The 21868-nt window shown below is 47.1% G+C and overlaps 1 protein-coding gene across 5 annotated transcripts in view; it reads left to right on the top strand.

Annotated features, from left to right (window-relative positions):
- Positions 1 to 21868, top strand: part of NMT2 (N-myristoyltransferase 2) — a 1164729-nt gene that overhangs the window by 806125 nt on the left and 336736 nt on the right. For all 5 annotated transcript variants that reach the window (XR_011303356.1, XM_069648400.1, XM_069648401.1 and 2 more), the window contains one exon: positions 15706 to 15876. Coding sequence is in view for 4 of the 5 variants with exons in the window: in XM_069648400.1 (XP_069504501.1) it covers positions 15706 to 15876 (171 nt within the window). In the remaining variant the exon portion in view is untranslated. The remainder of the gene's footprint in view (positions 1 to 15705; positions 15877 to 21868) is intronic.

Genomic DNA, 21868 nt, shown 5'->3' with positions numbered 1-21868 from the left:
TTCTCCTGGAGATCTTCGCCCTTTGGGGGACCCCTCAAGTGGATCTCTTCGCCTCCAGTGTCAACCGGAAGTGCGAAAGGTTCTGTTCGCGGGAATTTCCTCCAAAAGGAGCCTTAGGAGACGCGTTTGTGGTGGAGTGGTCATTCCCACTGCTCTACGCGTTTCCTCCAGTCCCCGTCATTCTGCAAGTGCTGCGGAGGAAAAAAAAACAATTGACAACCTCGGATTGTTGAAAGAATTTAAGCGCCTGAATGGCACTATTTTGTTGTGTTTTATTAAATTTCAGTTTTTTAGCAAAACACATTTTGGGGATTAGTTTAATGTATTCCATGTTAACTATGAGCTTCTAAATAATGGTGGACAAAATGCTTTTCCCAAAAAATGGCAAGACTATGTGGATTTTTCACGAAATTGGTCCACTTGGTGGCTGTGCAGAGCCGAATGCGAATGATGGAGATAATTCTGTAACTGAAAGGGGTGGTCTGCTAATGCCAACAATATAGTGCACACAGCGTGCCTGTAGGCGTGTGAGACTTTGCTGAGACAGCCTACAGGCACCCCCAGCTCCAGCTCTGTAGTGGCACATGGCAGGTTCAAAGGTCACGTACATCCCTGACAGATGCTGGGACACAAAGTTCCTGCCGTCAGAGGATGCTGATTTGTCTTCTGCACCTCTGATCTAACTTTTATTTTTATTTATTTAACAATAATTCTGTCTCGTGGCATGTAAATCTTTAAAAACATCATTGTGTGAAGCTATCCAATATTGAATGGTAGAGAGAAAGTTGGACCATTTGATAAAAAACGATCAGACGGGAGTTCAGGAAAAGAGAAGAGGATTTGGGTGTCATCTGCAAAGGGTTTGTATGAGTGCTCAAGGAGGTGATTAGTTTCCAAAGAGCAGATGTACAGAGTGTAAAGAGGGGACCCGAGGCAGAGCCTTGAGGTACACCAGCAATTAGAGGAGTGAGTTGGAAGGTGTTGTTCCAGCAGAGGGCGAATTGGCAAGGTACCAGGTATGGTTCCCAGGCAAGGGCTCAATTGTGAATCCCAAGAAAAGAGAGTATCAGTGTGATGGACCGTGTCAAAGGCAGTGGAAGGGCAAGGACAATATAGAGGATAGGTTGGAGTGCTTCGCAAAGCTGATGAAGTTGGTGACAAGCCGGGCGATTGTTGGCCGATAGGTTCAGGACAGCCCCTGGCTTCTTTAGCAGGTTTGAAAATAGAGGGAAAGCAAGCAGAGACAAAGGACATTTCAAGAGTTCAGCAAGATGAGGCTGCCAAAGGGGCAGTAGGCTTGGCTAGCTGAGGAGCAAGAGTGGGGCACAGCCGGGGCTAGCCTTCATCAGTAGAGAGAGGACTTCTTCAGTATTAGTGTGACTAAAGTGGGAGATAAAGGTAGAGGATGATGGTAGAGTAGGCAGAGTTTAGAATGTAGGAGGAGAGAATGTGATGGTCATGAGAGTCTTTAATTTTGGACATGTTTGAAAAATTAGTAAAGTATTCTACTAGGTCATTAGTTGTGAGAGTGGAATTGATAGTCGAAGGTTTAGGAGGAGTGAATTTAGGGTGCCCTGTAGTCGGCAAGGATGGTTGGAGTGGGTGTCTACGAGAGGGTGAGGTAGAATTCTTTTTTTTTTCTCCATCAAGAGTGGACTTGAGAGAGTTCAGGACAGAGGTCAGAGTTGAATGTCCTCATGCGAGTGGGTACGCCTCCATTTGCGCAGCAGCCAATGCAGATCTGTACTGGGACAGCGTATGAATGGAGTGACCCATTGGTTGAGGATGCTGAAACTTAGGGGTGAAAGTTAGCGGAGAAGTGAGAGGAGAAGGAGTCATATAGTAGGGATTGGAAGTTCTAAAAGGCAGTGTTAGTGGAAGAGGCATAAGGTGTGAAGGAGGAGAACTGTTGGTCTGAGAGAAAGGGACGCATGGCAGACGTTTATTTCCTTTTAGTAATATGTGAGGCAAGTGGTAAGGGGAGGTCAGAGGATGGAAAGGAGATGGTGGTGAAAAAATGGAGTGATCAGCTAGGGATGGTGTGACGGTAGTATTAGTGGCTGAGAGAGAGTTGAGATTAATAATAGATCCAAAAAGTTAACCTGTTGTGAAGAGAATGAGGTGATGTTTAGTAGAAAGAGAATCAATGAGTGGTTCAAGTTAATCAAAAGATGGTCGATTGGGACCAAGCAATACTAGCAGTGGTAAATTTGAGAGGTAGGGGAGGATGTGGCATTGGAAATCTGTGAGGTGTTGAGGCGAGAAGCGAGTAGGTGCAGACACCTCCACCATTCAGACTAGGAGAGTGAGTGAGTGAATGAAGGATGGTCTGGAGACGTGCAGGGCCGCCAGAGTGGCAGTGTCAGATGGAGAAATACAGGTTTCTGTCATAGGAAAGAGGTCTATGGGAGGAGAGCTAGAATGAAAGTAGTCGGTGATAGAGGAAGTTTTGTTGCATACAGACTAAGCATTCCAGAGTGCATTATTCAGTTTATGCAGTAAGAAAGAATAGATTATTTGAGTCTCAGAGGAAGAGAGGCAAGGTGCATAGGTTTTAGGGGAGGTATGGTCAGTTTGTCAGCTTTGTTTGTTGGAAGTAGGAGGTGCAAGAGAGATGGAGTAGTGGTAGTTTTGAAATGTGAGTTTTATTATGGGGATGAGAAAGGAGGAAGTTGTAGGGTGATTGAAGAAAGCACAGGGGGAGGTGAGTAGGACGAGCAGCCACGAGTCAATGCATAATAGATGAGACCGAGATGTGAGACTAAGACGCTGCCTCTTTTGATTCCTGTGCAAGAAATGTACACCTTGTTTGTTTTGTTTGTTTTAATATTTGTATTGCGCGCCGGACCTGGTGTTATCAGGGCGCAGAAGGGCAATAAGAATATTTTCAGCTTGGGTACATTGCTGTACAGTAATATACAAAAGAACATACAAAATAGGACAACTTTATACAGGATACACATTATATCTACAAATAAAGCAAATCATATTTATGGCTGATGCAGGTAATGTATACATATTTCTGATGTTTGTTCATCTGCTTAGAATCACATGCTGTGCATAGTCCGACATCCAGTGGTCACTGCAGAGTATTGCATTTTGTTTTTCGTAGTTGAAAAGGGGACGTCGATAAGGCGTGTCTGTAACACTATCCCTATAGTGACGTGCAGTGTACCACAATCCCTCACGCGTCGAGGTCCCTCAGATTATTTTTTTCCACCCAGATATTGGTCGCCTTTACGCAGAGCTCCTCGAGAGACATTGCAAAAACATTTATTCGACCTTCGGTCGTTATTAACTTATAACTATATTATTACTTTACACCCCTCCTTCGGTGTCATAGCTGCAAAGCTGTTCACCGCCGATCAAGATCTCCGACGGCGGTGCCTTCGACGGAGGAGATTGTTCGCCGTACTCGTGGCCTGGCCTCACCGGTCAAATACAGTAGGGAGAGTGGGGTCGTGGGACATTTATTGTTTCTCTTTGAGAATGCCTTTCCCTTTCCCCTCCCTTTCCTTCGGGGTTGTTGTCACATGCAATCGGTTCCTCAGATATGGAGAGGACACCCTTTAGGTTTTGCCCGCGTTGCACGGGCAAGTTTACCTGGAAAGACCAGCATAAACGGTGTAACTGTTGCTTGCCCCTCGACCACAAAGAAGACACTGTGCGGCCTGTCAGCTTCTTAAGCCGAAGACTTTAAAAGACCGCAGGGTTAAATGTCTAGGTCTGATTCATCACCCGCCGGCGAAAGTGACGAGGAATGTGATAACCCGGCGTCCATTTCGGAAGTCGTAGACCTCTCTAAGGAGCGTTCACGCTCCTCGTCGTCTGTCCCCGGCCCAACAAGCTCGGCTCACGCCCTGCTTATGGGGATGAGCACCCCGGGGACACTGAGGCACACAAAAACACTCCCATAAACACACGACCCACAGCTCTTCCTCGTCGAAGACTAAGCGAGCATTAGAGCCAATGGAGACGCAGGTCCTACCGGCAGCCTCCTCAGACCGTAAGAGTCTGAAGCCCCCCTCGCAACCGCAAACGTGACTGGGCTACCCCCAGATAAGGGCGCTATCGCTAAACTGCCAGACGACGCACACCGTCAGAGAGCGCCCATCGGCGTGGAGCAAGCGATGCCTGTAACGTCGACGCCGGAGGTACCCTCGACAGACAATTTAGTTGTCGAGAGCCTGGCACGGATTATTTTCACTGATAGCCAGAGACGGACAGTGAAAGAAACGTTGATCACCGCTCACAAGGCCCGGGAGACGCCGAAAAGGTCAGAAGGAAGGCAGGAACTGCCCCCTCCGTCGAGAGGGACTCCTAGCCTACCAGAAGGCTTTTCAGAAGGCGAGGGGAACCTTTCTTCGACGTTATGGGATAGGTCGAAGCGTTTTCAAACTGAAGGCACTCCCGCCCCCCGCCTGCCCAGACCGCTCTAGGGTACTTCAAGAAACCCTAGAGAGACTCCAGTTTTGTATGGACAAAATGGAGAGGTTTATGGAGACTCAGAACCTTCCAACACCCAAGAGATCAAGGGAGGGACCTCAGGAGGATCCCAGGGCCAAGTACCCTAGGCTGTTTTATCCCCCCAAGAGGATGTAGATTTATATGACCTCACTGGAGAGGACCCCCACTTTCAGGAAGATGACAAATTCTTAGGCAATGAAGGGGAACAAAACCTAGAGGAGGAAGGTTTTGAAGATAACCCAGATATGGGTGATGGGGCTTCGGAGAAGACCCAGAAGAGGGTGCTTCACAGCCCTGGCAGACCCCATCAGCGTTTTCAGACCCTGACGCCCTAAACCTGTCCCTCCCCCAAGGACTCACCTATTAGGAATACGTCACCTATAGATGATCAACCTACCTTTAATGCACTACTACGCAAGGCAGCAGCGCATTTCGAAATCGAGACTGGGGAAATTTCTCCTGACATAGACTTTGTAGAAAAGATCATCAAGGAGAAACCCCCTGTCAGCCAAACCATTCCCCTTCTCGCCTCATTAAAGAGACAAATTATTCCTTCACTATCTACACCCGCGTTGATCAGAGGGGTCATCCCGAGGATAGAAAAATTATTTGGTCCTTCCCCATTGGACCCGTTATACATCAGGGGCCACTCTGTACCAGACTTCTTAGTGGTGACAAATACAAGGAAAAGAGCAAGGGTCCCGCTGTCAACTAGCGAGGCACCACCAGATAAAAAGGGTAAAAATGGTATGCCCTAGGAAAGAGGATTACAGCCTCGGCTGCCTTTTCCGCAAGAATTGCCAACAACAACTCTTTGCTGGCAAGTTACGCAGATGCACAATGAAGCAAACTACGTAAGGACATCGAGGAGGTACTGGAACCCCTACGTACTTGGCTTCTAGCCACGGTTACTGAAGGGACCTTAGTCAACCAAAGCATAATTAAAAATACTCTGGATGCTGCAGAAATGGCTGGCCGTTCCCTAGTCCAAGGAATCCTCCTCAAATGCCATGTATGCCTACGTAATTCAGGCTTTAAACCTGAAACACAAGCATCTCTAATTAAACCTATAGAAGATGCCAACCTCTTTGGTAAGGCGGTGGATGAGGCACTAGAGACCGCAAAGAAGGAATTTTAAACCATCAAAACCCTAGACCAAATTTCAAGGCCTCCCAACAAACGTGGTTATGGCAACAAACGCTTTTTCGAGGCCAACGCCAGCAGCAACAACAGCAGCAGCAATACTCTGCAGGTACCTGGTCCTCTAACCAAGGCACCAGTGGACAATACAACCAAAGAGGACAACGTCGTGGCAAGGGAAGAGGTCGGGGTCCCACAACTAGAGGTTCCCAAGCCACCAACACCAAATGACTCAAAGATTCGGGTCCCTTCCCATGCATCGCCGGCGGCGGGCCGGTTAACATCCTTTCTTGCAGCATGGGAGGGTATAACATCAGACCGCTGGGTACTATCAACCATAGCCCGTGGTTACTGTATAGAATTCAACAGTTCCCCTACGTACAGACCCCCAAGGGGACGACGCATGTCACCAGAACACCTAGCCATCCTTCTTCAAGAAGTGGACCAACTACTAGAAAAAGGAGCTATAGAGGTTGTGCCTCTATCTCAGGTTACGGAAGGTATTTATTCAGTGTACTTCCTTGTACCCAAAAAGGACTTAACCATGCGCCCTGTACTAGATCTGCACCCAGGGAACAAATTTGTCAAACCTCAAAAGTTTCGTAAGGTGATTCTACAGGAGGTAATCCGCCTGCTTTCACAGGGAGATTACATGAGAACACTGGACATGAAAGATGCATACTTTCATATTTTAATGTTGCAAGCGCACAGGAAATACCTCAGGTTCACGATAGAGGTTAAACACTACAAATTCAGAGTGCTACCCTTCGGCATAGCATCAACGCCGAGAGTATTCACAAAGGTAGTGGCAGCGGCCCACCTGCGCAGGTTGTTCATCCCAGTATACCCTTACCTCGACGATTGGCTCATAACAGGGGATTCTTACGAGACATGCTTCTCAAATACCCAAAAGACTGTAGACCTTTTGTTTCAACTGGGCTTTTCCATCAACGAGAAGAAGTCCAGTTTAGACCCCAGCCAGATCAAACAATTCCTAGGGGCTCTAATTCGAACAAAGGACGGCCTCGTCTTCCCCTCCAACGAGAGGGTCCAAAACATGCTGTTTCTGATCCCTCAATATGTGGCCAGTCGAGAGGTGATGGTACGCAAAGCAATGTGCTTACTGGGAATGATGGCGTCATGTATTTATTTGGTACCTCATGCGCGCCTGCGCCCCATGCAAGAGTGGCTCAACAGCCAGTGGTGTCAGGCCAGCAGACAATGGGACGATCTAGTGGTGGTCTCGCAGGCCTTGGTTCTCTCGCTACGGTGGTGGTCGAAGGAAAACCTGGTAATAGGGAAACCATTCGCCACCCCCGCAGTGGAAACCACTCTAACCACAGACTCATCCCTCACAGGATGGGGGGGCTCACCTATCCCATCAGACTGAGTTTGGACTCCGAGCATAGCATCCAAGCACATAAACTTACTGGAGCTACTAGCTGTGTTCAAGGCACTGAAAGCCTTCCAAGCAGACCTGCAAGGGAAGACAGTGATGGTCCTCACGGACAGCATCACAGCCATGTACTACCTCAACAAGCAAGGGGGCACTCACTCTCCAGGACTGTCCAAGCTGTCCCAGAACATCTGGAAGTGGGCTCTGAAACACAACATGTTCCTACTGTCACAACATGTACCAGGGAAACTCAATCTGCTAGCAGACCAACTCAGCAGAGACTTCCCTCTGCCCTCGGAGTACGAATAGCGGTTACACAAAGACATCGTCTTCGACGTCTTCACACAATGGGGATTCCCAGAAATAGATCTCTTTGCAACTCTGGAGAACTCCCAATGCCAAGATTACGCCTCCAGGTACCCCCAGAACCAATCCAAGGGGAATGGTCTATCGATACCATGGTCACGGAAATTTGTTTATGCTTTTACCCCAACTCCCATTCTCAACAAGATAGTGCACAAGATGCACCAGGACAAGTTACCATGATACTGGTGGCCCCTATGTGGGCCAGACAGCCATGGTTCGCTCACTTGATGGAGATGTCCCTATCTCCTCCAGTGAAACTTCCCTGCCCGTACAACATGCTGTCACAGGACAAGGGCAGGACCCTACATCCATGCCCTCAACTCCCGCAAAGATGCATGGACATTCTCAGGGAGGCTAGAAAGCCTAACACTCGTCACTGTTATTCTAGCAAATGGAAAAGATTTGTCATCTGGTGTAGGGGAAGGAGCATCAACCCAGTTGACTGCCCTCCTGCACAAATTGTTCTGTACCTGACTCACCTACTAGATTCAGGCTTGGTGTTTAACTCTAAAGCCTTCATGGAAGGAGTGAAGAGGATCCACCCTCCCATAGCTAATCCCGCTCCCGGATGGGACCTAATTGTGGTACTAACCAGGCTCATGGGGTCACCCTTTGAACCCATGCACAAAGCAACACTTAAAGACCTCACTCTTAAGACTGCTTTTCTAATAGCTATCACCTCCATTAGGAGAAAGAAGTGAACTACAAGCGCTCTCTGTACTAGACCCCTTTGTAACCGTTCACAAGGATAAGGTGGTTCTACGCACACATCCTAGGTTTGCACCAAAATGTATCTCTAAATTCCATGTCAACCAGTCAATAGAACTACCAACGTTCTTTCAAAATCCTTCAAACTTAGGTGAGAAGAGCCTGCATACACTGGATGTTCGCAGAGCCGTGATGTTTTATATGGAAAGAACTAGACCATTGAGAAAGACTAATCAGTTCTTTGTCTCGGTGGCAGCAGGAAGAGAAGGAGATGCAGTTTCAAAATCCACTATTTCTAGATGGATTGTACAATGCATCACTCTCTGTTAAACTCTTGCTAAGAGAGAACTACCCTTCAAGCCAAGAGCACACTCCACTCGAGACACCGGGGCTTCCATAGCTTTCATTGCAAATGTCCCTCTTGAGTCCATTTGCAAAGCGACAACCTGGAGTTCTGTTTACACCTTTACAAAACACTGCTGTCTAGATGCCCACTCTAGATCTGATTCCCAGGTGGGACAAGCAGTACTAAGACATCTTTTTTCTACTGTTCCTTCTCACAACCCACCTCCAACTCCGGGTACTGCTCGCTAGTCTATGCACAGCATGTGATTCTAAGCAGATTAACAAACATCAGAAGACAATGCATTACTTACCGTAAAAGCATTTCTGATGGTTGTATCTGCTTAGATTCACATGCGCCCACCCTTCCTCCCCGCTCGGATGGAAGGAACATAGACTTTCTTCTATATCCCTCTTTTCTGTACTCACTCACGTCTAATAGGCTCCCTCAGGGCAGAAAAGATACAAACAGAGGGACCTCGACGCGTGAGGGATTTTGGGTACACTGCACGTCACTATAGGGATAGTGTTACAGACACACCTCTTTGTCCCCTTTTCGACTACGAAAAACAAAATGCAATACTCTGCAGTGACCACTGGATGTCGGACTATGCACAGCATGTGTATCGAAGCAGATACAACCATCAGACATGCTTTTACGGTAAGTAATGCATTGTCATACTAATGAGGTGGGTGTGTCGAGTGTCATCGGTAGTAGGGTGTAATCAGATGGGTGAGGTGCATGTGGGGATCGGTGCAGTGTAATGAGTGAGTTAGAGGTCACTCTAACACTTCCCTCAGGACACAGGAATTTCTCAGATGCCTCCTGTGAACCAGTCCTTCAGAGGCAGCCCTGACATAACAAAGCCACTGAACTCCCTTTGCAGTCAACAGGCATAAGGATAGGGGCAGAGTGACTACAGAGCAGAGGTGGGTAGAGAGAAGGGTCCCACCATCATCTTTTCTCTTACGGCTTTCTTCCTTTATTCTCTCCCATCCATTTTCTGCAGGCACAGTGTTCTCTGGGTGTGATGGCGTAAGGCAAAGATCACTTGTTACGACGACCTGGACGCCTTACAGTTGGCTTACTTGGACCAAACCCCTTTGACATTTTGCCTTTATAAGGAGGAGGCACCGCTTCTTTCTTGATTAGCATTTGGATTTCTAAAAGGACAAGAAGGAATAACTGGACCTCTGTTGAAAGTACTGTCTATTTAAGAGTCCTCTTTTATAGAGATGAAGATAGAAGGGCACCCAAAGCAAAGGAGAGTGTGGTGTCCTAAATATCCCCAAGCAACAGTGGGGGTGACTACTGTTAAACCAAAGGGTGTCACTCTTACCTGCTCTGGAACCAGGACCCTATTCACTGGTAGTGATCCATTCCCTGTAAGTGCCAACCAAGCTCCCTGGAGTAGGAGTGCAGAACAGAAGGACGATGGAAGCGTCGGCTGGCTCTGCCTGAATCTCCAAACCACCTTCAACGTCATCCAAGCAGCTGCAAGGTAACCACTGTAGTCCCCCTTGGCCTCCATGCTCAACTGAGTCTGCATCTCTGAGTTCGCTAGATGCCGAAGCTCGCTCATCTTTGCAACTGAGACCCACCCAGTCTTCTAGCGTCCCCAACTTGACGACATCTCCTGGTTACCAGCACCCTCGACCTCCCAGCCGACGCTGCTTCGGTATCCCGACAACAAGTTGAGCCTGCCGAACCTGCTTGTCTTTGAAGATAAGTCTCTGCTTGTCTGTCACTGAGTCTTCCAGTGCTGCCAACCCACTTACCATTCCCAGTGTTTCAGACATGCAAGCCAATGCTGCTGCCGAACAGCATCACATTGTTGTGTCCTATTACCACAGCGGCACGACTCGACCCAGGGCAGCGCCAAAATGAAGCAGACTTCTGGTTCAACGCCAAAATGCCTGGCGCAATGCCATTGAACCCCAAAAACAAGATTTTAGGGTACTGTTAAGAGGCCCTGACCCCCAAGTCCACTTCTTTGGACCCTAGTGACTTTTAAGCCCCCCTTCTCTACCTTGTTCTTCAAGACATATTCTTTGAACAGTGGCATTGTGCCAAACGTTTGCCTGAACACCCACGTGCATTTACCCAGAGTTCCCTTTTCACAAAAGCCTGCATCTCTAGGTTTTCCTAGTGTTTTCTGATAGTTTGTTTGCATTTTGTTGTTGGATAAAAACTCTATTTTTATAGAACATTGATTGAACATTGTTAGGCAGAAACCTGTGCAGTTCCCTTTGGGACCACTGCAAAAGATTTAGGACTACAGGTGTTGGCAGTAAACCCACTTGGTAGCAGTCTGTACCACCCAGATTTACCTGGTAGCTGTGGCTTCCCTCAAGAAGAGTTAGGCAGTATGCAAACTATACACAATAGAGTGAGATACAATAGCACAAGCAAACACTGACCAGAGCTTTGGTATCAAGGTATATAATTATTTATTTAAAAACACACTTATTGAAACACTCCAGCACTATTATGGTAAATCACTCTAAACACAGTTACTATTATTATATATACATCCCTATTTCCTTATCAAACAAGTCTTAGTTAACACCATTTATTTCCAGACAGAGGTGAGCGCTTAACTATAGATGGCACTCCAATAAGTTAACGAAAAAGGGAGAGAAAAAGGCAGAATGTAGGAAAATACACCACACTTATACTTAGGAACTCTTAAGCAAGGCAGGAAAGTCCAAAGTTACTTGTGAGCCAAAGTCCATAGGCCGGGCCCACTCTTGGAGAGAGCAGGGCACGAATGCACCCAAGATCACACAATGACAACAGGCTTAAAAAGTCTTGCAGGGAGTTCAGAAAGGTTTTAGTTAGGTTTCAGAAAAGTTTAGCCAGGGTGTCCCAGACTAACCCAGGGTCGAAAGCCGGGGGCTAAATCTACCCCGTACAGTCGGTTGCAAGGGAAGCCAGGCGGAACACAGTACCTTATGTGGAAAGGATCCTCCAGCGGGGGCAGTTGTTCCTGGCAGCGGGTGCAAGTCGCGGCGTCGTCCAGAGGAAGAGAAGATCTTGACGTGGAGGACAGATGAAGGTTGTTGCACTGCCAGGGAAGAAACCAGTGTAACGCTCACCTGACTCCCACGGAGGCGCTGGCCTGGTTCGCGCTGCTGTGACCTCTTCTAAGGTGATGCGCAGGGTTCGGAAGACGGACTGGACCGGGCCCCCAAATCTGGCTTGTCTGGCTCGCAGAAGTACCCTTCTGTAGGCGAAAATAGGTGATTAACTGTCTGCGGGGTAATGCAATCGGCCTCCCACTTTCCCCGCTCACCCTCCTCGAAACCCTTCTGTGATTCCTCGTAGCGTCTCACCTTAGGGTCTGGAAGGACGCGCTCTCCATCCTGCTTCTGATGCAGGGGCGCGTTGGTATCCAGTTACTTCACTGGATTTTCGGATTGGTGAGAACCAAACTTGCTTGGCTACCAGGTAAGTTTTTTTGATAAGAGGTTCCCCTTGTGTCCATGCATTAATGTACTAATGCTAGTGTCTTTTTCCCCATAGGGGCCGGGGTACGGAATGCCGGGGAACAGGCACCGACCCGAGATGAGAGGTGAAATCCTTGTAGAAATCAGGTAAGTCTTTAATGAGCGTTTTTTGGTTATGTTTTTTCATTCGCTCATTAACACTGATGTCTCTTTTTCCGCTTAGGGGCCGTGGTCGGAAATGCCAGGATGCGGCGCGGACCCGAAACGAAGAGGGAATGAATCAACAGGTAAGTCTTAACATGGAGATTTAGCTTTCCTTATTCCCTTCTCTCTCTCACCTTTTGTTCTGGTCTTTTTCTCCCTAGGTGCTGGGGCGTGACTGCGAATCCGGATGATCGCTGCTGAACATGGAGGCGCCCTGTAAAGGTGAGTGGAATGCGGCGCTGCAGCGATCGACGCGATGAGCTTTTAAATAAAAGTCTTCCTTTTCAGGATTGTCGGCGAGATGTCTCCGGGATGCGGATTTAGCAGTTAAGGACTTTTCCTTCTTCTGTTCTCTTCTTCTCTTCCTTTGCAGGTGATCCAGGATGCTGGCAGGCGTGGCAGAAGTCAGGATGCAGGAGCAGACATGGTGAGCGTCCAGCTGCTAGATGCAGAACAACGCAAAGCACGTGTGGCTGTTTAGGTGGGGTTTAAATAGCCTTGGAAGAAGTTCCAGGTATGTATCCTTCCTCCAATCAGGTATGTATCCTTAACCAACCACGCCCGGATGGTAAATTAGTCCCACAGGTAAAGTAGTTCCTTTCAGGCCTCAAGGAGGCCGGGATCCTGCAACATGGTCTGCATCAGGTAAGTGCACCCAAGCACTCCCATAATGAGCCTGGCGCCTATGGCGCCAGGACTGATGTCTTTTATGAGCCTGGCGCCATAGGCGCCAGGACACTGTCCAAAGGGCCCCTATATGGGGTTGCTGGGTCCTTCCTTGGGGACTGGATGTCCGCTTTCGGGGACGCACGGCTTGAACCGGCTCCCCAGGAGCGGGCATCATGACAACCAGCCGCAGAGTTTTCCGGTTAAAGGTACTACCCTTTTATTCGCGGTAGTGGCAAAACGTGGTATCCCGGTTGCCGGGGTGCTTGGCACAGGCAAGGCGGCCACGAGATGCTCCAGGAAGCGAAAAAGGAAGCAGACTGGTTATCCCCACCAGTCGAAGGAAGAAGACTTTCCGGGCTGGAGATCTCCTCTGTCGTTGGGAAAAGTGGTGAGACGGTTCAGCAGGGCTCCACCGGTGGTGTCGTCATAGCAGGTTGGCTCAGCTTCTCCCTCGTCGGATTCTTAGGTCCTGTGGCGACTTCTAAAGTTCCAGTCCCCAAAGCCCTGCTTTTATGCAGAAAACCCCCATTCACTCAGCCTAGCTGTCACTCAAACATGCTAAGTGGTGAGCCAGCCGGCTCACCACTTGAGCCAGTCAGGACGGAGTGCGACTTGAGTTGCCTAGGCAACTCAGTCCAGGGTGCCTAAATCCCCCTCCACCTCTCCTAAGTACCCCAGACAGAGTGGTACCACTTTGGAGGGCTTCTGTGGAGAAGTCCGCCAAAAAGTGGAACAAAGAGCTCAACTTGGGTTGTAGTCACAGAAGCGAACACAAACGCCATTTTAGAACCGAGTTCTGGCAAAAAATACCAACCGGAGAATTAATATTAAATAAACCGGCGGTATGTTTGAGGGTATAGGAATTAAATAATTAAAGTTGGAAGCCTCGAATAATAGGAAATCCCATAGGGATATATTCACGGCGAATATAAAAAGTAGTATCCACTGCCACCAGCCAAAACTCGATCAGGGGGGACGGAGACGTGCCCCCTCGACTAACAGACCCCGGGGCAATCGAATTGCCCCAGCCAGTACGTCCACAATATGATGGTTTGTACTGGTTCTGTTCAGAATTTGAGACTAGTAAAGTCAATGGTGACTTTACATGCCCTGGGAGACAGTAGTCAGTCCCAGGGTATGGAGTCTATACTGGGGGGTCACTATGACACCCCTGTGTTACTGCACTGAGGGTGCTGTGTAACACACATCACAAAAACACATGAAGCCCTATGGAGTAAAATACCCCATAGCCCATTAAACACATCTAGAGTCAAAGAGACACACTCAAATCATGTCCAAGAGTGAGGGTAAAAGAGTCTCACTCTTGGCAGGAGAAAAAAATAAACCCCAAAAATCCAGCAAAGCTGCTGGGGGACTCACTAGGTTAGGAAATTCAGCCTAAACAGAGAATTCTCCCTAACAGACATTTTTATTTTGCACTTATAGAACTTTAGTTGCTTGGGTTGCTACTGTTATGAGCACCCCTCACCCCAACCAACCCTGATGTAGCCTGCCCTCACCTTGTGCTACTACATACGGCGAAGGAGGTGTACCCTTTGTGTTGTGCCTGTTTCATGATTGGGATCACTGCTAGATTTGTAGTAGTGTGGAGTTGAATAGTCAGTTTAGCCGCTACTCATCCCTGTACTCATGCAGAGCAGTAGCCGTTTTGTCACGCTTTAAAGGAGAAGTTTTCCCAGACCTCATTGGAAATTGATGGCTGCAAACCAACTTGACACTGGTAACTAATGTCCGAGTGCCCATATCCAATAGAATTAAAGATGTTAATCTGCACTAATGGGCATCAGGAATTGTTGCTCAAGATCACAACTGAGATGTGGACAGTGAACAGTCTAACCTACAAGAAACACCCCCTAAGAACATTTTTAAATAATACTTGTTTAAAACATTAATGGCTGGTCTGACATCATTGTACAAGTTCTCCTTAACTCTGAGTCCTCATCCATGGTAAAGACAAATAAAGGACATTGAGGATAGTAAGAGGAACGTTTTCTCTTATCCTTCTTTCTCCTTTTGACTTTCTCTCTCCACCCTCTTTTCCTCCCCCTCTCACTACCCATCTTGACCCTCTTTGTCTTTACCCCTGCCCATCTTTCCTCCCTCTTTTTTACCCTCTTCCCCTTTTTCACCCTGGGCATTTCTCTATTCTTCCTTTCTAATGCTGATCCTTACTTGTCCTCTTACCATATGACCACATTCACAAACCTATACCTGTGAATGATAATTGCAGATTGGTTAGCAACACACTTTGGATGTGTAAGCACAGAAGGGATTTCATCAGTTTTTAATTTACTTAGTTATTACAGAGAGATCACCTATATATGGTGCCTGTTACCTGGGTAGTTTCTCTGAATAAAGTTTAGTTTATATTGATTTGTATTCAACACAATAAGCACATCATTTTGACCAAGTATTTTTAGATTATGTAGACCTTACACATTATGCTAATTAATGCATGAATCTATTAAACTGTGAACAAGATGGACAACAAATCTGGCCAACTTACTACTGAAACTTTGCAAAGTGTAAAGGCTACATAAACTGTTTATCATTTCCTTTAGGTGAAAGGGGATGGTTCGAACAGATGGAGGTGATGGCTTCTCAAGTGAAGCTGAAGATATACAGTATCACAAAGTCATAGCTATACATTTGGTTTCTATGTTTACTTCCAATTGTTAAAATATCTCCCTTTTTGTGTGTGCTCTCAGAAGCCATAGATCCTGGCATCTATTGAGGGTCTCCGTCAAAGGGAAGCAACCCAATAGGCTCACTTATATAGCCGACACAGAATTGGTTATCAAGTGCCAGTCACACCTATCCAAGCAGGTACAATTTCGCCTTACAGAGGCGATAAGACCTTGTATATTGGTGGTAGTGTTCCATATTCAGCTCTCACCATCATAACATGCACACATTTACATCTGTTTTTTTCATCCTACCAGGTTGCAAAAACGTCCGGGCTACGGCCAATGGAAGAGAAAGATATAAAGGCTGTGCAGCAGTTACTAAATAGTTATCTGAAGCATTTTAACCTTGCTCCTTTCATGGATGAAGAAGAGGTTGCCCACTGGTTACTGCCCCAGGACCATATTATCGATACGTTTGTAGTAGAGGTAATAACCATAACATATTTCAAATCATGTTTGTTGTGAAAAGAAAGGTGTGCTTTATTCTGAAACCCCCTCCACCACCCCCAAAAATTATAACACACTGTTTTAGGTTAATTTGGTTCACTTTTCTTATCGGAGTGTACAGTTAGGGCTGTGTGCTACATGTGAATTTGCATTTAATTATTTCTTTAGTTCTTTCTTTTCTACATCCTGACCCACTTCTACAGTCTCCTGGTATCTCTGTACCATTCCTCGGTACTGAAAACAGCACTTTTTGCAAAAGTATTGGAATCCTGTGTGCAGTCTTCACACGTAACCACCGGCTTCCATACCTTAGCCATAACCTCTGCTGCACTAAACTGAACACTTCCTGTAGATCTGCATGATTGTTTTTGAATACATGTCTTCTGAAAATCTTTCGGGGTTTCGCGCATCAAGGTGCCCATTCCTGCAGTCACCTGATTCATTGTATGTTCTTTATATCCATTGATACCTCAACAATATGTGGATCTGCATAATTATCTGGCATGGATGCTTGCAATCTGTTTTTGGTGACTCAGCCACCGGCATCATTAGCCTGGTTACGTCCTTTGTGGTCTTGATAGAGGTTCCTACCCTCAAGTACACAAGCTTCATTGTTAACTGGAGATCGTCAATAGCACAGTCCATTTGCCCTTAAAGGACTTCGTAACAAGAAATAAATTGAGTGTAAACCTTGTTTAAGATCCACGGAAATACAGAGATTGTGGCTTCAAGATCCCTGCAAGGAATGTTGAACTTGCAGCATGCTTAGAGGTCCAACGGGGCACAGGTCTAGACTAGCAGTGAGGCCGATTTCTGACTCCACTTTAAGGTTTGTAAGGACAGGACTCTGCTTCCCAGACTTCTTCCTGTGGCTTACATGGGCAGTGCTTGTGATGAACTTAACTGCCACGATGTACAGGCATTGAGAAGAAACAAGGTTCTTAAGCCAACGATAGGTCCAGGTGCGCTTGGGTTTTCTCCTTATTCCCACTGTCTCCTCTTCATACAGATTGGGCACAGAATTTGAGGAAGGTGACCTGTGAAAGTGAAATGGAGTTAGAGCTTCTGTGTGTGCTTTGTACTCTTGGGGTTTGAAGTTCTAATTCCCAAACACTGTAATCACAGGAGGCACAAATCTTGTAAATTGTTATTCCATTGCTCCCTGAGTTAAGAAGCAATGTCTGAGCAGTGACATACTGAAACAACCATGATTTCAAAGAACCACTGTTAAGTGTTCCTGGGGGATAGCTTAACGGCAACTGGGCGTCTTGGAAGAAAGACGACACGAAGCAACACAGGTTCGACCCGCGGGTCCGCGCTTAGAAACCTCTGGGTGTTTAAGCACGTTATAAATACGTAACTAAGACCACAAAAAAAACAATTACGCAACTAAAAAAAAAAATAACAATTATTCCGGTAACAGCGCCTCGATGCCCGCGGGCTGTGTGAGCGCTTTAAAAATGCTAAATAAAATAAAACGTGTCCTAGATTGCTCCATTCCATCCACAGAGGACTAATGAAAAGACCAGACAGATGTTTCTTCGATGTTTATGGAGGACATGACCTCAGGGCCATTGCATCTTTGCTCCAGCATTTGCTATGGAGCCTCAGGCCTGAAACACCATGCCCCACACAGAGACAGATTACAGAAGGATTCAGAGACCCGTGGTCCTGGTCCTCCAAGGGTACAGCGCTTCTTCTGTGCCAAGTCACCCACCAGAAAAAACTAGTTCAGTACAAACCCTCACTCTGGCAGCACACTATGGATATGCCCTTTATAGGATTAGCAAGCAGTGGACCCTTACAGGTAGAAAATGTGCCCATGGATCCAGAGTTCCTGTTGGCAAGCTCTACTCACTCGCTTCTTTTTTGGATGATGGACTTGGAGGTAACTGTGTCATCTATCCTGACTGGACTATAAGAGCAGGTGAGGATAGCAAGACACAGCAGAGCTGAGCAGACGGCAAGGGCTTATGGTGTTCTTTAACTGCTCTGCCTAGTCAACAATGGTATGAATCTTATGGCTGAGGTGTTCGTCAGAACAGTATGCACACCTGCCAGGGTGGTAAGTACATGAGCACTCACTTGAGCCAAGCGGCATGCCCAAGCATTGCTAAATAATTGTATAAATGGGCCTCATTATTCAAAATTGAATAGTGCCTACCTACCATGTGCCATTATTCAGATGGATTTCTACAATCTAGCCAGGCAGACGGATTTTAGGAGGCCACCCTAGTTGGATGAACATGGCGCTCTGAGAGGTTAGCTAAACCACAATCAAGGTATGTGAATGAGCAGTCAACGCTTAGTCTCAAGACTGTGTGAGTGGGGTCAGGGGCCCTCAATGAGTCCACACAATAGTTAGATTTAGACAGTAATGTATCAAAATAGTTTTTTTATTTTAGGCTTTTAGAACACACTGAAAAATGAAACTAGCAGTTAGTACTATCACACAATACTAGAACACAAATGTATACAGTTCCCTTAAGGTTCCCTTAATAGATATCACATGACTTAATCAAGCAATGCAGGTAAGTCATGTAGATACAATAAAATGATGGCAACAAATCACAAGTTAGTATCCTAGCTTTAGAAGACCAAACCCTTAGAAGAATGGGGCCCTGTGCACAAAAGTCACAGGGTAAAAAACAATGATTCTCACAAGTAGGTATTCTCTTTAGAAAGGATGCAGTGGGATTGTGGTGTTTAGGTTCAAGGTATTTAAAAGTTCTACAAAAATATACCAGAAGATGGGTACATTTTCTCCTTTCTTCCAGACCCAATCCTAACCCAGGAGCAGGACACTCGACCCAGGTTCAACAACCAAAGGTGAGTGGAATGGAGACCGGAGACAAATGGACTTGTTCCCAATGCTATCCTATGGACGGCATGGGGGACAGGCACACGCTGATGCCTACTGCTCCCTTAGTCGTATTTTCCCAGATGTCAATGTGGAGCGTCTGGGGTTTGCTGGAGGCTCGATCGTCTGCCCTTTGTTTCCGGTGAGAGGTACAAAGGGGTTGCGGGTTTGAGGATTTTTCTGGTGGGTGCAACTGCAAGATGGCAAGCCCTGTTGGCGAAGAAATGCTGAATCCAACGATGCAGGCTTCCTTAGGACACTTCACAAAATGGAGGAAGGTGAGTTCCAGCGACGATCACCCTTTGTAGAGGACGACCAGCATCCTTCCAGTCACAGCAGCTGCTCCAGGACAGGTTCGCTTGAAGATGGAATTCGGGATGAAGGTGACTTGCAACAAGCTGGCGTCCACCAAAGGTCTAGACTCGAGCACTGAGCGTCATCAATGGTCTGCTTTTCTTTGAGGGATTCTTGGCTTCAACATATATCTGAAAGATAGCTGCAGAAGTCCACCTCTTATCCAAAATCCGAGCTGGAAGCAGCTCCAAGCCCACAATGGTAAGGCTCTGCTCCATTCAAACAGCCAGAAGTTGTCCAATCAGGAACAACTACTGGTTTTACATCTGCCGCAGTAGCAGACTTTGTGGCACCAGTGATGTGGACTGGGACTAGACAGTCCCAAACCCGTTCCTGGTCCACACAGACAAAGGGGGTCATTCCGAGTATGGTGGTAGCCATGGAGCAATTAGCTCCCTGGCTGCCTCCCATACTGGTACCGACTCCGGTGTCGTTCATTGGGGACTTACCGGTCCATTCCGACCTTGGAGGGACCGGTAAGTCCCCATTGAACAAACAATTCACCATTCCCATTTGAGCACCCATATGGGAATGGGGAGGGCGCAAATAACGAGCTCGCGAATGGCAAGGCCGTTATTTGCGCCCTGGTCTCTTAGCGGGACCCGTAAAGGACGTGTGGTTGAAATTGGAACACATGCACTGTGACTTCTGGGCTCTGTCTTTGCCTTTTCTGTTGTTTTCTCTGAAAGCAGTGCTTAAGTGCACCATTGGCAACATCATTGCATCTGATCAAATACAAGATTATTTGAGGAAACTCATTAGGCAAAGTGTGTGTGTGCCTCTCTAGTACTAAAGACTGCTGTCTCCACCCCCACAGTAGTGTGATATGTATAGGAGGCTTTGTTGAACGCCAAGTGCTTGCACTTATACAAGACTAGATCATGATATGGACGAAACTTAAGGATCTTGTGTCCATTGATGTGCAGGATCAAGCCCCTATTTAGCCCATAAAAGCGCAGATGGTGCCTCTGGCCCAGCCCTACTCCACTTCAGTGAGTCCCTGGATTACTCCTGGCAGACCCATGGGCCTTTCCTTCTTTTCAGTCCTGATTGGCGGCGTCAGTGCCCATCCTGCAATACTCAGACTGGAGGAAGTGAGTGTTAGGCAGAAACCTGTGCAGTTCCCTTAGGGAACACTGCAAAAGATTTAAGACTACAGGTGTTGGCAGTAAACCCACTTGGTAGCAGTCTGTACCACCCAGATTTACCTGGTAGCTGTGGCTGAGCAGTCAGACTTCCCTCAAGAAGAGTTAGACAGTATGCAAAGTATACACAATAGGTACCCAGATACAATAATACAAGCAAACACTGACCAGAACTTTGGTATCAAAGTATATAATTATTTATTTAAAAACACACAGTTTGAAACACATTGTAATATATACACCCCTTTTCCCTTATCAGATAAGTCACAGTAAACACTACTTATTTTCATATAGAGGTGAGCGCATAACTAGATGGCACTCCAATACGTTTGTGAGAAAGACAGAATATGGAAAGGTACACCACTCTAAGATTCAGGAACACTGTTAGCAAGGCAGAAGAGCAAAAGTCACTGGTGAGCCAAAGTCCAAAGGCTGGGCCCACTCTTAGAGAGAGCAGAGCACAAATGCGCCCAAGATCACACAGTTACACTAGGCTTAGAAAGTCTTGCAGAGGGTTCAAAAAGAGTTTAGAGAGGCTTAGGAAAGTTTAGCCAGGGTGTCCCAGGCTAACCCAGGTTCGAAAGCCGGGGGCTAAATCTACCCCGTACAGTCGGTAGCAAGGGAAGCCAGGCGGGACACGGTACCTTAAGTGGGAAGGATCCTCCAGCGGTGGAAGTTGTTCCTGGTAGTGGTTGCAAGTTGCGGCGTCGTCCAGGGGAAGAGAGGATCTCGACGTGGATGAAAGATGCAGGTCGTTGCACTACCAGGGCAGAAACCAGCCGCAGAGTTTTCCGGTAAAAGGTGGTACCTTTGTCTCGCGGTCGTGTAAAACATGGTATCCCGGTTGCCGGGGTGCTTGGCACAGGCAAGGCGGCCACGAGGTACGTCAGGAAGGCGAAAAGACGGTGAAACTGGTTATCCCCACCAGTCAAAGGAAGAAGACTCTCTGGCGGGAGATCTCCTCTGTCGTTGGGAAAAGTGGTGAGACGGTCCAGCAGGGCTCCACCGGTGGTGGTGTTGTGGCAGGTCGGCTCAGCTTCTCCCTCGTCGGATTCTTAGGTCCTGTGGCGACTTCTGAAGTTCCAGTCCCCAAAGCCCTGCTTTTATGCAGAAAACCCCCATTCACTCAGCCTAGCTGTCACTCAAACATGCTAAGTGGTGAGCCGGCCGGCTCACCACTTGGGCCAATCAGGACGGAGTGTGACTTGAGTTGCCTAGGCAACTCAGTCCAGGGTGCCTAAATCCCCCTCCACCCCTCCTAAGTACCCCAGACAGAGTGGCACCACTTTGGAGGGCTTCTGTGGAGAAGCCCGCCAAAAAGTGGAACAAAGGGCTCGACTTGGGTTGCAGTCACAGAAGAGAACACAAACACCATTTTGGAATCAAGTTTTGCCACAAAATACCAACCAGAGAATTAATATTAATTAAATAAACCGGCGGTATGTTGGAGGCTACCGTAAATATTTAAATAATTATAGTAGCCTAAAACAATGGGAAATCCCATAGGAAAATATTTGCGGTTGAATATAAAAAGTACTATCCACTGCCACCAGCCAAAACTCGATCAGGGAGGACGGAGACGTGCCCCCTCGACTAACAGACCCTGGGGCAA

The sequence above is a fragment of the Ambystoma mexicanum genome, chromosome 2q (genome assembly GCF_040938575.1).
Source record: "Ambystoma mexicanum isolate Mex_15411 chromosome 2q, UKY_AmexF1_1, whole genome shotgun sequence".
Taxonomy (NCBI): Eukaryota; Metazoa; Chordata; class Amphibia; order Caudata; family Ambystomatidae; genus Ambystoma; species Ambystoma mexicanum.
This window is presented reverse-complemented; position numbering and strand designations above follow the sequence as displayed.